At 32.3% G+C, this 17,763-nt stretch overlaps 1 protein-coding gene across 3 annotated transcripts in view; it reads right to left on the reverse strand.

Annotated features, from left to right (window-relative positions):
* Window positions 1-17,584, reverse strand: part of yki (Transcriptional coactivator yki) — a 43,746-nt gene extending 26,162 nt beyond the window's left edge. For 2 of the 3 annotated variants that reach the window (XM_068770586.1, XM_068770585.1), the window contains exon 1: window positions 16,981-17,584. In XM_068770586.1, coding sequence (XP_068626687.1) covers window positions 16,981-17,453 — 473 coding nt within the window. In that variant the 5' untranslated portion in view covers window positions 17,454-17,584. The remainder of the gene's footprint in view (window positions 1-16,980) is intronic. The other variant, XM_068770584.1, reaches the window with a different exon arrangement.
* Window positions 17,585-17,763: the final 179 nt, after the last annotated feature.

Genomic DNA, 17,763 nt, shown 5'->3' on the forward strand with positions numbered 1-17,763 from the left:
CAATAAATATACTAAAAACGTAATAATTGCAATCTTATTTAATGAATACTAACTTTCGACAGAGCGAGGTTGGTCGCGGCAGAAAGTCTTGTAATAAAATACAATAACAAATAACAAATGCAACAATGGCTGTCCATAAACTGTTGGTGATTATTGATGATTGTCACTGGTACCGAGAATCGCGGCAAGCCGCTCAAAAGCCGGGGCGGAAAAGGAAAAAATCAATCCCTTTGTTATTAAGAAGTTAGATGTAACAAAATAAAACGATCCGAACACGCCCGACTCTGCTCTCTCACACAGGGAGGCGCCAAAACGGCCACATAATTTATTGACCGCTATATTGACGAGATGTTATTACCGAGATAAAGATTTTGAGCGCCATAGTTAATAACAGAAAGTAAAATATTTATCATTCAATATGTTTTTTCATTAATAATACAAGGCTATATATAAATTAATGTGAAAATATTTTATTGTTACCGATTTTATGAAGCTTCATTAACAGTTTATCGATATTCAATTCGTATTTTTTCAGGTATTGGATACTTAATTCATTTAATGATCGGATTTAAATTTATCTAGTCTATTTAAGGCTTTTCAAACCACTAGAAATATGAAGAGTATTAAAAAATATTAAAATATCTTAACGACGACAATTAAATACAATTTGATAATTAAAATGACACGTAATGTTAAAATAATGGTAGTCAGTTATTCCAAAACAAAAATATAACTAAAATACAAATTATTATAAAATGTCATTATCGCATAAAGGCAATTTTTAAATAAATACTATTGTCGTGAAAAAAAGTTCTTAAGGTCTTTTAAATAAAAAATCATCAATGTTTTATTTTTAATAGATTGTGAGAGGAATATTATAATTGAAATATATTATATTTGAACATTAGATCAGTGAGATATCTTTAGTGCCTTAAATATATTCGTGAGATAAATGTCGACTATTCTCAATAGAAGCAAATGTTGAGACGGGCTACAAAGCGAGTCCCGGCAGGGAGACGATTACAAGGGAGTGCGCGCGGGGGGACGGGGGCCGCGGGTTCGATTCCGAGAAGCAGGAGCGAGCCGGAGCCTCCAAGGCTAACTGCGGTAACATCACAGAGCCAAGCTCGTTAACTCCGTGAGGTGAAAAACACACGGCGGATGCTCTTTAAGCGTACTCAATTAAATTTAAAACATCGGGCACACCGTATTATTCTTTTTCAACCCTGAATTTTATAATTAAAGTTTTATAACATGGAATACTTTATTACGAACTATATAATGACACAGAAATATTACGTGTATTTTTATAGAGCTTTCTGTCAATAGATTTCCTCGTAAAAATGTTACACTTTTTTTCTAACAATCTACCAAATTATTTGACAATCAAAAATTCCCCCCAAGTCCTAACTCTTTTTATTCCGATTTATTACAAGAAAAATGTTCAACCGCAACAGTGCACTTTGCTCTTTCATAATAGTTTGCTGTTTAAAAAAGCCTGTCTGAATTATTTATTGAGTCGTTTATTATCATTATATACATCGAAGTACAGTTACAAATATATGTCTATTAGCATAACTTAGCCGTCGCCATTGTCGTCGTCTTTTTACTGTTTATCTTTGCACTAGGTTCGCAAGCATAAGACACAGTAGTAACAAATACGTTTTAATATATTTTTTTTAATATTATTATATTTTTTACATTTATCTTATTGTTGGTTTAATTTATATTCCATGCTTCCTCAGTTTTCGGCCACCTAACTAATGATGCTATAAAATACCATATTATGAACAATAACTTTAACATTAGTCCGTGTTAAAAACCTACTATTAAACACAAATTAATTCAAATTTTTCATTTATTAACATATATAATGTGAAATAAATTTATATCAAGTATTTTGTGATATTCTAAATATTCTTGCATAAAAAAAACAGTTAATAAAAACGATAATAATAATATCGAGCGTCGCCTACCGTGTAGTAATTTGATTTATGTTCCAGTAACACAACAAAATTATAGGTTTTATTGTGTTACGTAAATAAATGCACAACATAAATTGTAAAAATAAAAATAAAAGACGTTATTTTTTGACACCGAAACAAGAAAAAGAACCATTACGAAGTTAATATAATTTTTTTTATTTTATACGATTTTTTGGCCGGTAAACAATTATTTTATCTTTTATTTATATACTCTTTATTGTAAGTACATCAACACAGATACAGAAAGAAACAGACAAGGGAGGTAGTAAAAGAGTTGGTCTTATTCCAATCGGCGATTCGTTACTAAGGAAAATAGACCAGGCTGTAAAGTGATATGAAGGGTTGGGGAAATGAATATAAAGAGATTACCTGTGTTATGTATATACATAATACAGATACATGGATACACATACAACAACAAAACAGATACAAAGAAAATATATACATCGACATTGTTTAATTTTTGTTTAAAAGATGTGTTTTTGTGGAGTTTCCAGCTACGTCTATATATATTCTATAACTATAATACCTTGCGAAGCAGAGTGGAGTTGAAAATAAAATAGAGTTATATAAAGTTGTCTTGTTAAAAGTTCCAATGTGGAACAAATTAATTATCTTTCACACTCCTATACACAAATTACTTTCAAAATTTCTTTTTGCGATGGATATTTTTTTTATTTAATCTCTGTGCGTTTGACTAAATGAATAAACCAGAAGTGATTTGGTCATGAAAATTAATTAAAAAATGTGCACAAAAATATCAACTTTAATTAATAATTGTCAATGCAAATTACGTAAAATACTCTATGTGATTATTGTAAAAGTTGGTACACCTAGCACAACTTATAAAGTAACATGAAAACTTCAAATTACATTCTCAAACGTTTTAATTAATAGGAAAAGAGATTATTAGGTAGAAACTCAAAACTGAGGAAAACAGATGTTTTCTTTCGTTAAATATAGACAAAACATTACCTAAATTAGTAGTTACCAAAGTAGTCCAGAGGTCTACGTGGGAGTAACAGAAAATAGAGCTTCACAATTTGTTATCGGAGGTCCACAAACATGTATAAGCTTTCGATAGTGAAGAACAAAAATTTTGGCTTGACTTCACCTACGTATGAGGGCAATTTTTACAAAAGCTAAGCGGCAGTTACTTGTTTTACAACTTGCATATTCCATATTTACGGAACACAAATTTGCACATCTAATTTTGATTTTTTTTTAAAGTTTTGGGAATATAGTAGAAAAGCAGCAGCTGTGGTTCCACCGAAACCAGGCAAATTGAAAGTAATCTATGAGGAAAAGTGTTTGAACCTCTGGGCTAAACGATTGGTAGTTGAATTATTAACTTATAACTAAAAGAATATTGTATTGAAAAATAATTATAATCCATTTAAGATACACTATATATATGTAACGAAAATAAGTTCGCAAAACGTCGTGGTACGTCGTGTAGCGGCGTCCGCTATGCCGAAATAACCGCACGCGCAGTATTCAATGGGCAGGCGGTCGCAGGGCGAGCAGGGGCACGGGGAGAGGCGGTGTCGCGGCGCTCGCGCCAAAATTAGACGTAAACAAGACGAACGAGGCGCCGCCATCCACGACGCCGGTCCCAATGCCCCACCTAAAAGCGCGATAACTACCCGTAAGGGTTTACAAAACTCTCCAACGACGAAAACCCTTTATTGTAAAACCATTGACTAGTCATTTAATTAATAATGATTTCCGGGTCACCTCGATGAATTTAGAATATGTTTTATTAATTTCAATTAAAAACAAAGAAGGTTATAATAAAGTTAGTATTTGCAAATTGAAAACAATACTTCCTTTCTTATACAACAGATATTATAAAAAAGATAATAAAAACTCTTGTCCCTAGCTGTCAAATGTTTGACGTCAATCAAAAAAAAAACCCGTGAACAGGTGAGTTAAGATATAATAATATAATTACAAAAGCCTTAAAATGAAAATTCGCAGTGTACTAGTTTTGCATGTGAAAAAGAATTTATTGTTGGTAAAAAATAATCGTTGTTTATCATAAAGACATTAATTCAATTAACAAACTGATTATCCTGAAAATGTTTCGTCTGTTATTATTTTCTGTAGTATTGCGACAGAACGATAACTCTTTTAACAAAATTAATTATGTTAGTGAATAATTAATTTATTCAATGAATATTTAAATTAAATATTAATTAAAAAGAATCTCATCATAAAGATTACCGTCTGTATTAATTTTTAAACCAAACATTTTACTAATTATAAAAAACCGTTAAAGAATTTATGACAGTTTTTATCAGCGTTGATAAAACCTGTGTAATTATCATTTAATAGGTGACGATAAAAACTAACTAGGTAGCAACTAGAAGCAGCGAGATAATTAAAAAAATATTAAACTTCAGTTATAGCTAAGCCAAGGATACTAGTATTGACTACTGAGGCTTTTTTTCTGACATACATATTGTCTGTCATCTTATACGAGTAGTTGTCACTACATAATTTTGACAATTAAAACAAATTTCAATACAATACTTTATTAGGAGCATCTTATGTTCGACACCAACAGTAATATTTTAAAACATCTAGCAAGTAACAAGCAACTATTAGCTTTCCTCGTCGTTTCGGCCTATAGATGTACCAGCAAAGCATAGATCTCACCCAAAAGTATCCATTGGCGACATACCACAATCGCTAAACTTGACAGAAGGGTTGGCGATCGCCAGTGTATTATTATGATAAGCAGAGTTCGCTGGCATAGCAATGGCAATCCTATAAAATTAATGTACAAAGTCATATAAGATTGTATCCCTACAATCGACCACCTCGGATCGCAAGTTCCGGTCCTCAAACACATTTTTTAGTTCTTTACCGACTTCTTTCTTTAACACTACATTGTATTTCCGGACAGATTTAATAAAGCAAAATACCTCTTATCTCTTTGGTTAGTACAAGCTAAAAATGCGTTTATACTCAACTTATGTGTTGATTATTCTCGTTTACCTGACGATTTTTGTCTTTAGACTGATTTCTATTTAACCTATGATTATGCATGTTCTTGCATTGACACCAGTTTCAAATGTGGCTTAGGATGTTTCATGAAAAACGTGGTAAGTTTATAGAAAAGCCCAGCAAAAAAAAGACTGGAACGGCACTTTTTTAAAAAGAATATTATAATATCAATATTATACCAAATTATTTCCTTTTCCTTCTAAAATAATATTTCTATTCATGACCGCAACATTTAAAAGTATCGAACGAGGAAGTATTACCACAAAAAACCAGAAATAATATGTGAATTGTTATAGGTCAAGGTTTTTTATAAGAAAGAGTATGTCTTCGACTACGTTCATATTAAAAATGGTGACAAACGTAAATCTTGTTTCTGAATGGAAAATATATACGAATAAATGGATTTATTTAATAAAAATGTAAAATCAAGAAATGTTACCCACGCATATAATAGTTTTTAACGCAATTAACATGTTTCAACACATGTCAAATGATAACTCAGTCGACATGTAATGTCGACTGAGTTATCATTTGACATGATTGCTTGCGCAAAAATAATTTCATGTCAGAATACTTGGCAATTTTTTATAAGTTCGACGCTTAACGACAAGGATACAGGGATCACCTGTGTGCACCTATGGACAACTAACTGCCTAAATTTCTTACCTAAAGGTCAGGATCAAGGGAGACCAAATATTATTGAAATCTTCAAGTACTTTCATATCTTTACATTTTTCTGATAATATCAGAGCATTATATGCTATAAAATCGTCTTATTGACTGAACAAGTCTATTATCGATTATAATATCAAAAGATGGATAATGTTAAACAATTTTCTAGTATGTGTGGTAATCACCATGAACTATATGTAAAGTGCATAAAAAAAATTCACGGATAGAGAACTTTGATCTTTGATATTTCTTGATGAATTCCACATGGATCATGACGCCACTTTTGTTGTACAAAGTTCCTTCATATCATCATTTCACGATAAAAATAATTATTACTATTTTTCCGAACACAATCGTGGCGCCATTTGTATTATTTGATTATGATTGAGTCCTCTTTATCGAGACGATAACTACACAGATAGCAATAATTATGTGATAAAAAAGCGAAGCGTATTAAATCATTTTTAAAGGAGATAATTGCTGACATTGAACAGTTAGTACTTTATATGGACTTCAAGTACATTCACTTACCAGATTGTGATGGGTTTAATCAATAAAATGTGGATTAAACTTTTTTTCTTACATTTGATCCTAAAATTTGATCTATATTAATTTGTATAAAGTATAAATAATCTTTATGAATTTTTACAGTTTTCTTCACTCAGGAAAACTTGCAGAAAGAGATTGTTAAAGAAGAGATGTTATATAAATAAAACGGAAAATAATTCAGTCCTGAAGGTTGTAGCCCTCTATAACTTTAAACATATGTAAAATATCGGTAATTCTTTTCTTTTATTGCCAAATAAAAATTATCTTCTAGTCCGACATATCACAGCTATATTATTTTATTTTAAATGTACAATGTCTTATATAATTTCGATTTTCAAATATTAATACTAACGGTCCCCCGCCCGATTCGTGAACTTAATGAACGCTCCTCTAAACGAATGGAATTTCGCAAAATCCGTTCTTAACTGACCTTTACTCTATAATCATAGATTATATGCTTGCATATAAGTAATAGATTCTGTTAAAAAGTTGTCATTATATGTCATAAAATTGTAATATTGTGTGCAAAGATTTGACTACACCTTCCTCGCTAACCTTAAGGCCGGTACACATTCATGCGAGGCGGACGCAGAAACCGGTCGAATACATTAAACGACTAAGTGTGCTTTTATGAATATTAACACACAAGTATAAACGTATAAAATAAAAATAAAAACATTTTAATTAAAACCATGAAGACGAGATCAGGTATCGATGAACTATAAACAGGAAAATACATATAGTGGCAGTATTTTATTTTAAATTCAGCGAAAATTAAATGTCACGAAAATCCAGTTGCCAACAAAGAAACGATAGATTAGCTTTGTATTTATGTATTTATATACTAGTATATTTGAAGAAGATAAAAAAATGGTAACAGCAAGTTTATAAGCTGTATACTAACGATATAAAGTCATTTATGATAAACAACAATACATTAACTTCATCGTGCTCATATCAGCCATAGGATGTCAAACATTGAACGTAGACCTTCTTATATATTTCAAATAGAACCTGTTGGAAGCGGCCTGCGTCCAGCGTCTTCCGACAACGAACATATGGACAAGGTATATTATTATTAATACAAATTTCATGTCCTAAAATCATAAAGAACTGAAATATTGAAGACATTATAGACTGCTCTAATTTCAAAAAATTATTTGATTTTCTATGGCACGTATCTATTATATTGAGGTATATTTTGTACGTCTATACGAGAGGCAGAGGAAAATAAAAATATTTGATAATAAATATCTCGTATAATATTAAAATATATCGTAAGGGTAAAAGAACATTTACGTCATCTCCCGAAGAGCTTCCATAATTGTTTGTAGCTAGCCTCATTCAGGACTTAACATGACGTTAGCCCTAAAGCGCCTGTCAATGTACACACTTGACCCCTTTTGATCTCACAATTAGGCATGGAGATACTCTGAACTGTACTTACACACACAATAAACCTATGTCACCGCTTGAAATTATTCAAAACATTTTAAATTTATTTACAAATGGATCTTTTATACGTAGAATTTTTGAAAAATTTTAAGAAAATTAACTACCTATAAAACAAATTGATAATAAATAAGATTTTATGTATTTACATTTAAAAATGCGTCATTAATGTTACCACTCTGTAATTCAATAAAAAGTAAATATACCTGTCTTTTGGCCATCATTTATTGTGTAATTTTTTATTGAATCACATTCATGAATTATTTTTTTATAACATAATGATTACAAAAGTATATAAATTTTCGGTGTTGTGATATAAATATTACATTGTTTTCAAATGTCATATGGTCGTAATATTAATTGCAATCTTTAGTTACAGATGTGTCAACATTAATTATTATTCGAAGTAATTAATAATAAGTAGATGTAAGTTTCAACTAGTGTGGTCCGAGTGAAAACTCGGCCCCACTCTATCAGAACAGACGGCATTGTTGACCACAAGTATTATTGGAGCATATTAATACCGATGACACAATCCGATGAGAACCATCTGTGTCCATACGATTCAATAAAGTGGCGCGGCGAACAAAGATCTACCCTTGAGGGTACGGCTGAGGTGTATCAATAGCTTGAGAATAATATAAAAGTAAAAAGCATTCTTTTCATTTGAACATTTCTTTATTTCTGTGTAGATAGTAACACATGATCAGCGGTAGAGGACTGAGACTTGCGAGCATAGGTCGCGGCTTGATTCCTAACATACATCCTATAAAATCCACATTTTATGAATTACCAATACTCGATCGCCAACCTGTCTATAAAACGCGGGGATTATGGTATATTCCCCCAAAAATTTCTTTGGGGGAAGGCCTATGACTTGCGGGCGTCTATAGGTTGCGACGACGACTATATGCACGAAACGGAATAAAAATGGTAGAAAAAAACGATACCATATGATGATAGGGGAATTATAGATGTGATATAATAGTATCTACACGCTGCTGCTATATAACTGGGCTACAATCTAATCCACAATAGTAACGTTGTCTTTTACGGAATGAATATTTATGGCATAAAAAAAATGTTTAAACATTTTAGTGTACCTGTTAAGATACTCGAATCGATTATATAGATACAACAAACTATAAATAATAAGAATTTTAAAGCAAGGTAACATTTGCGATTAAGAAATTACAGGTTATGCATAATTATTAATATAAATTATCTGTTTTATCTTGTACTATGACTTTAAAGTAAACCAAATTTAATTGTTATGGCATGAACATCGTAGAAACAAGCACATATTAAAAGATGTGTAGAAATTTGAACAGTATTGATTATTCATTTGTTTTACGTCATATTGACTGGGCCAGATAATTATTAAAAAAGGCGAGGAACACATAAGGATAAGGCAGGCTTCAGATACCAATGATATTTTTTTTTAATCTTTCGAAATGTCAGAACTCAGATACAAATAAGGTACATTTAATTAAATAATTTATAAGTATTATTGGTTTCAATTTTCTCCATATGCTATTGCTAGGATCGGAATGTTAATTTTACGGAGAAGAACGTGGGAATAAAACACATAGATACTCTTTCAAACGCCGATATTACAATTTTTCATGTTACAAAACGTCCATTTGTCACAAGAAAATCATTATGATACTAATCCCTGGTATTTTTGACTCCTTTATAATCTTTTTTAGTTTTCTAATAATTAACTGTTTCGGGTACCATTAGAAGATTATAAAATATACCAAAGATAAAACGAGTAATAATGTATTTATACCACGTTTGCCTGTTTGCCGTTTGCTATTAAGCTTGCTATTCATCAGAACCTCAAAAAGTTTTTTTTGGACGGTTCATTAAATTCATTGCCAGAACGTATATATCTACTTTTGGAGAAGCGAACTTTGTATAATTCTCCTAATGTAAAGACCCGTCTCTGGACATAACGTAACGCAAAACATTTCGATGTTATGTTTGCAGGCATTCATTCGTCAGATTTATCGCCGAAGTAAGGTTTGGCGAAGTAGAACACACCGAAAAGCTTTTTTTGACGAAGAAAAATATAAAAGAGAAAAATATAACGATAAAGGTTAAAAAAAATTTATCATCAACGCTAAAATTTACAACATAATATTAAAAGAAGTTCATGAAAGAAAAAAGAAAACATTTTTAATGAATGTTATCAAAATGTCATTTCGGAGCCATTTCTGTTGGAAGTGTCTACAAAATATCAGACAATGTATTGTCAGTATTGGCCATTGTTAAGTCGTTCGTAGTGGATAAAATCCGTAAAACTTCAATCATAGAAAGAAAAACTGCAAGTGTTAATAGTTAAAACATTTTAATTTTTTTTTCACAGAATTTGTTCATACGTAACGAGACTAAATGATGCATTTAAGGAAAACAAAATTAAAAGGAAATCTAAATAAATATATCTCGTGAATTCGAATTTACTTTGCGTCGTAAGGAGTAAAAGTAAATTAATATTATATAAAACTACTAATGGAGACTACATCATCACTTAAAACACGTAACACTGTCTTTTTTATATTTGCCAGTTAATCACTAAACTCTTTTAAACAATGGTCTTATTAATTACTGCGTGTCTCCCCTTTTTTAATAAAAAAGGCGAAATTAGTACAAAAAAACAGAAGATATTTTAAAACGAATATAACTTATACATTTAATAACTCGATGACTAATACAATTAATATTATTTAGCAGTTTTGAACATTTGCAGTTATTTGAGTAAGAGCTCTATTTCAGTCCTTCAATGGCATTCATTTATGACTTTCATAATCTATTTCTTTAATTAATATAGAGTTAACTATTTGTACTAACAACTCACTATTCCACCGAACTACGTTACAGATCGATTCCGATAAAGATACTGTCTAGAGCCAACATCCAATAATCAGAGCGTGGAAACTGAACGAGTACTTTGTTGTTTCAATTTACGTCGCAAAGAAAATTGTATTTTTTTCTCAACAACCGATGGTCGAAAATCTTGCGGAAATAAATTTAGTTTTAACGTAAGACTTAATTAATACATATGTGTAAATGTATATGTCACAGTTTTAAAAATTGTAACATTTTTTGGATGAAACTTTAATATTACAGGACTTTGGCATTAGTTTAAGAAATTTATAATAATTATTAACACAACACAAAGTCTTACATAACGTGGAGGGACCAAGCAATTATTGACGCAGCAGAGATAAAACTAATACTTGTCCACTGCACCAACTATGCAATAATTTTAGTGTGAAGGATTTTATCGATCAACTTTCTCTTGATAGGAATCTTTTGCAGGTATTCTTTCTGTTTTTAATCATTAAAACAATAGTTGCAGATATGTTTTCAAGTACAATATAACATTGTTCGAAAACTCAAATTGTAGTCTCGACGAAAGTTCCGTTAGCTATGGCTGGCTACCTGTCGCCTCCGACAACTAAACGAACGGACGGGTTCTTGGAAAGCGATAGCGAGCTGTATTTCAAATGTTATCGTTGTGAACACACTACGATAAGTTTACTTGTTATGCATGTGACTACTTGACCGTGATTCGCGGAAAGTCTTAGTTACAGTTTTAGTGTTCTTTTTTCTGAAATAGTATATGTTTTTAATATTATAAACAGAACTACATCTCTTACAAAACTTTGAAAAAGGATTCCACCTATAATAAAATGGTGAAGATTGTAAATACCAAAAGTGACATCCGCATAATCTTATTTGATAACAAAAAAGAGAATTTTTTTTTCATTTTACCTAATAAAATAAGAATGAACCTGTAGAGAATTTCTTGTTCATATAAAAAAGTTGAATGAACTTACACGTCTGTTTTCGTACGCGACACATAATCTTTTGTATTCAGTGCAAGCAATTCCACTTATTAAAGATTCTAAGGGCGACACTTAAAAGGAAATTTAACTTGAGCCCCAATCGCTTAGTTTATTGTATGACCACTGATCAAATACGACGTACATTTCCATACAGGCAATAATAATAACGAAATACCAAATCACATGAAACTAAACTTAATTAACAAAAAAAATAAAAAAAATAGTCACAAATAATAAAAACCGTTTAGAATAATGGTTTTAAAAATATTTAATAGTAGTGCAAAAAAACAAATTTTCATAGTAAGAATAGAAATAAAGAATAAGGATAAAAAGCGGTTACTCAACTTGTACATACAAACATCCATATACTTAGTTAGGTTAGATTAGTATATATATATACTAAATATATTTCTTAAAATATACTAAGAATGAATGCATCTCAGGCAATGAAGATATTTCTCAAGACTCGCTGGTTTTTAAAGCCCGTTTTTAATCATTGTGGAATGCAATATCTACATCTTACGAGACGTGTTTTTTTTAAATTTTATTTTCGGTAAAGAATCACAGAAATCTAATACAGTTTATGAAATGCAAAACATTAAAGAAATGACTTAAAGTTATGTGACGCAGTGTAGTGGAACATGTAATAATCACATATTTTATTTTGAATAACCCGTGTCCTCGCAAGACTTTACACATTACTGTACCTTACATAAAGTATATTCCACGTCGAGATATTATGAAATACAAGAATATTTTAGACGACGAATGAAATTGGTTGAAAAAAATTAATCTTTATGTATATCTAAAAATATTTACTGGTTTCAGTTAGCCAACAAGTGCGAAGTTTTGGCGTGACATGTAGGGCCTAAAAGTTGCAGGTCAAGAGTCAACAGATAGGTGCAACGCGCTAAAGCTACTGGGCTTGATAACCGCCGCGTTGGGCGACCGCCAAGGCAATTTGCATCGCTACCCGTTTCGGAACATCGCCAAGTCTAGCCGAACAAAACCACTGAGAATTACCCTCCATTCCAATAATAATTGAAGCAAACATTTCGCAGGCGAGACGCACTTAGGAGCTTATAAACCATCGACCCAACTTGCAATTAAGAAATGATACGCAATACTATTTGCTGACACGGAAGACACGCACCGCTTGCAATGGCCCATCGCGACGCCGCGACAGCGCTTTCGAGAGGAGAGCCAAGCGGTTGTCTAATTTAATAACTTTGATATTTGAAATATCACAGGTTTCACACGAGTTAACGAAATCATTTAATGACATACGGTAATAACGCCTCTGTGAAGAAGCAAGTTATATCAACAAACAATAGGAAGCAAAAGATTTAAGAAAACTCTTAAGTGTCATTTATAAGGAACGAATTTACTCGATGCTGGTATTCAAAAAAATATCTTAATCTTAACTAGGTTCTCGAGATATTTTTATAGCAGTTATTTTAATCTATGATAATTTTATAACGAAATTAATTATGTTTCGGCCATCTTCTAAGTTAATTAATTATAAAACATCATGCATCAATTAAATCTGATACAAGATACTTTAATCGTCTTCGTTTTTTATTTTTCGTGATAGCTAGTTTCACCGGTAAGGTTTATTTACGAGGTGGCAAAAGCTTTGATGTTGCATTGGCTGTCGTCCACGCCCCGTGGAAACGACTACGCGTCGAGCGTTTCACTGACTATTGCTGTTACGTTTTGTATTTCTTAACTAACCAAATGTAAGTCTTCCGCTTATTATATTACAAAGACTGAAAATGGAACATCTATTGATAATTATCTTTAAAACTGAACAAAAACTTTAATACTTTCTATTTCAAAATATTTATTGTTATTAAAACTATACAATGAACACCGTAACCGTCCTACCCACACATATGCGGTATTATTCTAGACAGTACGCAAGCAAAACGTAACCTAGCTGCAATGGCATCGGCGCCAACCAACAAGTTATTATAGATTATCGATATAATTATTTTAAACTCAACCAGCACCAGCTTGAAGGATCTATTTACATCAAATTTAGATCAATGAAGTAAGCTATATCTGTTTAAATCAATCGATCGGCCTCCTTGTTTTGTTTTTCCGTGTATATTAAACATTAAACATTCAAAATAACAATATATACCTAATTTAGGTAAATTCTTAATGTCAATTTTTTACGAACACTCGTTAGTTTTTTTTTGGTCGAAACTGCATGACTGAAATGGTGCCTATCTACTTTAAGGTAGCGAAGCTTGCAGGCTCCCGAGAGAGCCCTCAGCTCGGACCGATGCACAATTCTATTTCACTGGATTGGGAGGCCGCCGCGCTTTTGAATCGCTTCGGAGAACGCACCATTCATATTTTTTTGTCATTTTATTGTACATAAACGGAAATACACAGGGCGATCGTATCATATACCGCGATTTCTTCTAGATAGGTAGTCATTGGATTTTTAATTTGGTTAATTTGAAAAAGTAAAGCAAGCGGTGAAGTGATAAATAATGTTAGAAATGAAAGCACTTACATATAATTGTCATTTATTACAATTTCAGTACATACGTATGTACTGTAATGATAATGGTTAATATGTATTAACGATTATCATTTCAGTCGTAGGACGTATAAGACTTAATAAGAACTCAAAAAGGATAGGCTGGAAGTGGCCTGCATCAAGGGTCATCCGACGACCTAAACGATTTCCTCGGTCCACCTTCTGTGTACACTTCCTACACTGCTCTAACGGCTCTGTGGTCTCTAAAGGCCTCAGCGGCCATCAGTTCTGTGCGTTGGTGAGATCGGAAACGTCTATTCAGTGGAGGTATTAAAGCACAAAAATCATAACACCTTTAACCTAAAAGAAATTTGCAAAAAGAGAATAGTTTTCCCAAGATATATCATTTACTCTCTTCAACGTCATCATTTTCAAAAAATTAATTTTCTAGTATAATAAATATATAAAAATGAGAAACAATGATCATTTCAAGCAGCCTAATCGTTCTTCCCTAAGAAATGAATCATTTTTGTGGCTTTATCAGGTCTTATCGTGAGTGTGCTCTGACGAAAAGTAACCTACCTATTCGATTGCGATAAGATAATAAATTACGACTATATTTCAGCGTAGAGCTCGTGATAACAGTGATAAAAAGATAAGTAGTCTTACTATCATCTTACAAAAGAACATATATGTGGGAGAATACTTACTTAATTACTTTTAAGATTTTGTTTTAACACTTATGTTTCTTTCTTTGTAATATTCGTACGTGGCGACAATTATTTACATTTTTTTAACATTGCAACACCGAGTCAGTGGAGCTGTCACATGCAGAAATGGATATTATTTTAAAACATTTTATTTTATATAATTAGCATTAAATTAAACCCGCATTTGTAATGTCATCAATGTTTCACAAATATCGGAAATCAGTCATTTCGATTTTCTAATAAATCCCGTGTAATTAAGTAGTAAACGTTAAATTAACTTGTAATAAAAGGATATTTAATAACAAATTATTAAAATTCAAACCTCACACATGCATATGGTTAAAAATAAGTTATAGCATTTTCTTTAGCATGCACACTGCATAAATCGTAGAAGCAATATAATATAACCGTGGCAAAAAAATCGACAAATTGTTATATACATTTGTGTTGTTGTATACATTTACTTTGAAATATGAATACATATTTTTTTTAAAAACGTATTTATTATAAAACATATACTACACACGGATAAAAGTCTTACGTCTTAAATCATTTAATGCCAAATAATTAAAAACTTAAATTATGTAAATGGCATTTTTTGAGAAAAGAAATTGGTTTGGACGCAGTTATTAACAAAAAGTACGCCTTTAGCTTATTTATCAATATTATAAATACTAAAACTGTATAGCCCCTTAACATTTATTTTCATAAACGTATTTTGAGATGGATTGTTAAATGAAGACTAAAAATTATATACGTTTACTACATATTCTATCCTCGGATCTAGTTTGAATCAGGCTACAAAATAGCCAGGACATGAACCCATCTACATCCATATAAAACCCTCATAAAAATATCCTTTAGCATTAAGTCGGCATTTGATTTCTGACTACACTACACACTGCCACCCCGTTTGGTTGCACTCACTTTGTGAATTATGACCGCCCCATATGAATTTTTTTTTAACTAAAAATTCGTCTTTTTTGCTACACATATTAACCGCTAGCTTATTTTATTTATAAATGGACAAATGTTAAAATTTGAAAAAAGTATCAATTTTAAGTACGTAAATATTCTTCATTTAAAAAAAATTACGTAACTTCCCTTTACATAAATAATTTGTCTTGTAACAAGTAAAGCCTCGATGAAAACAAAGCAAAGTAACCGTTCAACTAGCGCAAATCCGTTCATTCACAGAAACCATATTTATGCTTCTGTTTAGGTTACCTTGGAATTAGTTTACATTGTAAATTATTGTTACAGATTCAAACGTCTATTTTTTAAAGAAAAGAACTGATTTAAACGTAATATAGACAGAGCGGCAGAACATCAAAAAGTAAAAGACTACGAATGTGGTTTTATTTAGTAAACAGAGTAAGGTTTTCACAAGTGCAATTGTATTTTTTTCATTCCCAAGACTGATGTAAATAATAATGGACTATTGAAATAATCAATTATCAGGTGTAAACTTTCTACTACTCTCTCCATTCAAAAATCGTTGACAACAGCCAGTTGTTCCATATCATATTATGGTTCGAAAATTTATCGGTAAATCAATTCACTACATATTTTAGTAATTGATAACTGTAAATGTAATAAAATATCTAAAATTACAATATGTTATGTAATTAAAATAATAATAATAGAATAGCATCCGTCACCTGTTACTTGTTTGCTATCACCTGCTGATAAATGAGAGTTTATACAAATCGATCATTACATACGATTAAAGTGATAACAAAGATTATAAAAATATACTTTTTGCTAACCTGACCATCGGCTTCCACAACTATGTTAGCCTTAATTAACCAATTAACTATTATTAATAATTAAAATACAATAAGAGTTCATTGTAAACTGTCATACCAAATTTTAAATTAGAACTCACACAAACCTTAGAAGACTATACCGACAGTTAAAAATAAATTATGTAATTGTGTACTAATAATATTCTTGTAACAAAAATCATAAATAAACTAATAACGGTCAGGTAACTTGTTTGGCAAAATGTTCAGTTGCTGTGATTTAAAGCAAATTTTACAAATAAAGTAAATAAGATTATTTTAGAAGCAGTTATTAGGACTTCAGCTGATATATTAGCGAATGATAACCACCCGACCAAATGCTAAACGGAGATGCAGTCTCCGTTGTAAAATTCGCTAGTCTGGCTTTACCACTCTTTATACGTGATTTTATGTGTGAGAAACTTATATGAATTAAATAACATAATCTTATTGAATATAACATCTTACTTGAGATAATATATCTGGCCTTCTGGAGTGCGAGCTTGTTCCCAACCGGACGGCAGCGGACCAAGATCATCCGGAATATGAGTGCCGACATCATACGATCTCTGTTTTGAGTGTTGATGCAGTAGAGGTGCTTGCTGGCTTTGTTGCCCTGCTGCATAAGTCTGTTGCAAGCTGGCCGGTGAGGAGTGTGCTCTAGAGTGCGACACCGGTGCAGCGCCTGTCGCAGACGACGAACCGAACGCCGAATCAGCCGAGTTTTCTCGCGAGTGGGACACGGATGGCGACTTGGAACCGGTCGACGGCGGGTTAAAGAACGACTTTGGAAGCTGTCGCATACGTAGAGGCACCTGTAGCGGTCGCTTTGAGTCCGGCTTAAGCACTGTGTCGAATAAAGACTGTAGAACTGAGTCCGAATCCTGGTCTACGCGGAGGACCAGGTTCGATTTCTGTTCACTGTCCGAATTAAGAGCCATGGTTTTTTATCGGACCGAAAAAATCTCGAAACCGACCTGGCCCCACCGCTGTGACACAACACTGATACGCGACGGGCTGGCGCGGCGCCACCCGACGTACTTGTAATATAGCGCTCGCTGCGCGACTGACGCATGCCCCGCCCGCACCGCACAATGCTCCCTGCCCACGCGCACCCGCCGCACCACCCGCGCAGACCGGTCTTCGAGAACGATGCCCCTCAACCTCAACCCGCTTTGCTTACTTATCCTTTACTTCATTACCCGTGCTGCTGTGACAATACTTCATACTCTAGTATTATCCGCGCCTTTT

The sequence above is a fragment of the Battus philenor genome, unplaced genomic scaffold, assembly GCF_028537555.1.
Source record: "Battus philenor isolate CCGP_79_NKW_IND1 unplaced genomic scaffold, ilBatPhil1.0.hap1 SCAF_3, whole genome shotgun sequence".
Classification (NCBI taxonomy): domain Eukaryota; kingdom Metazoa; phylum Arthropoda; class Insecta; order Lepidoptera; family Papilionidae; genus Battus; species Battus philenor.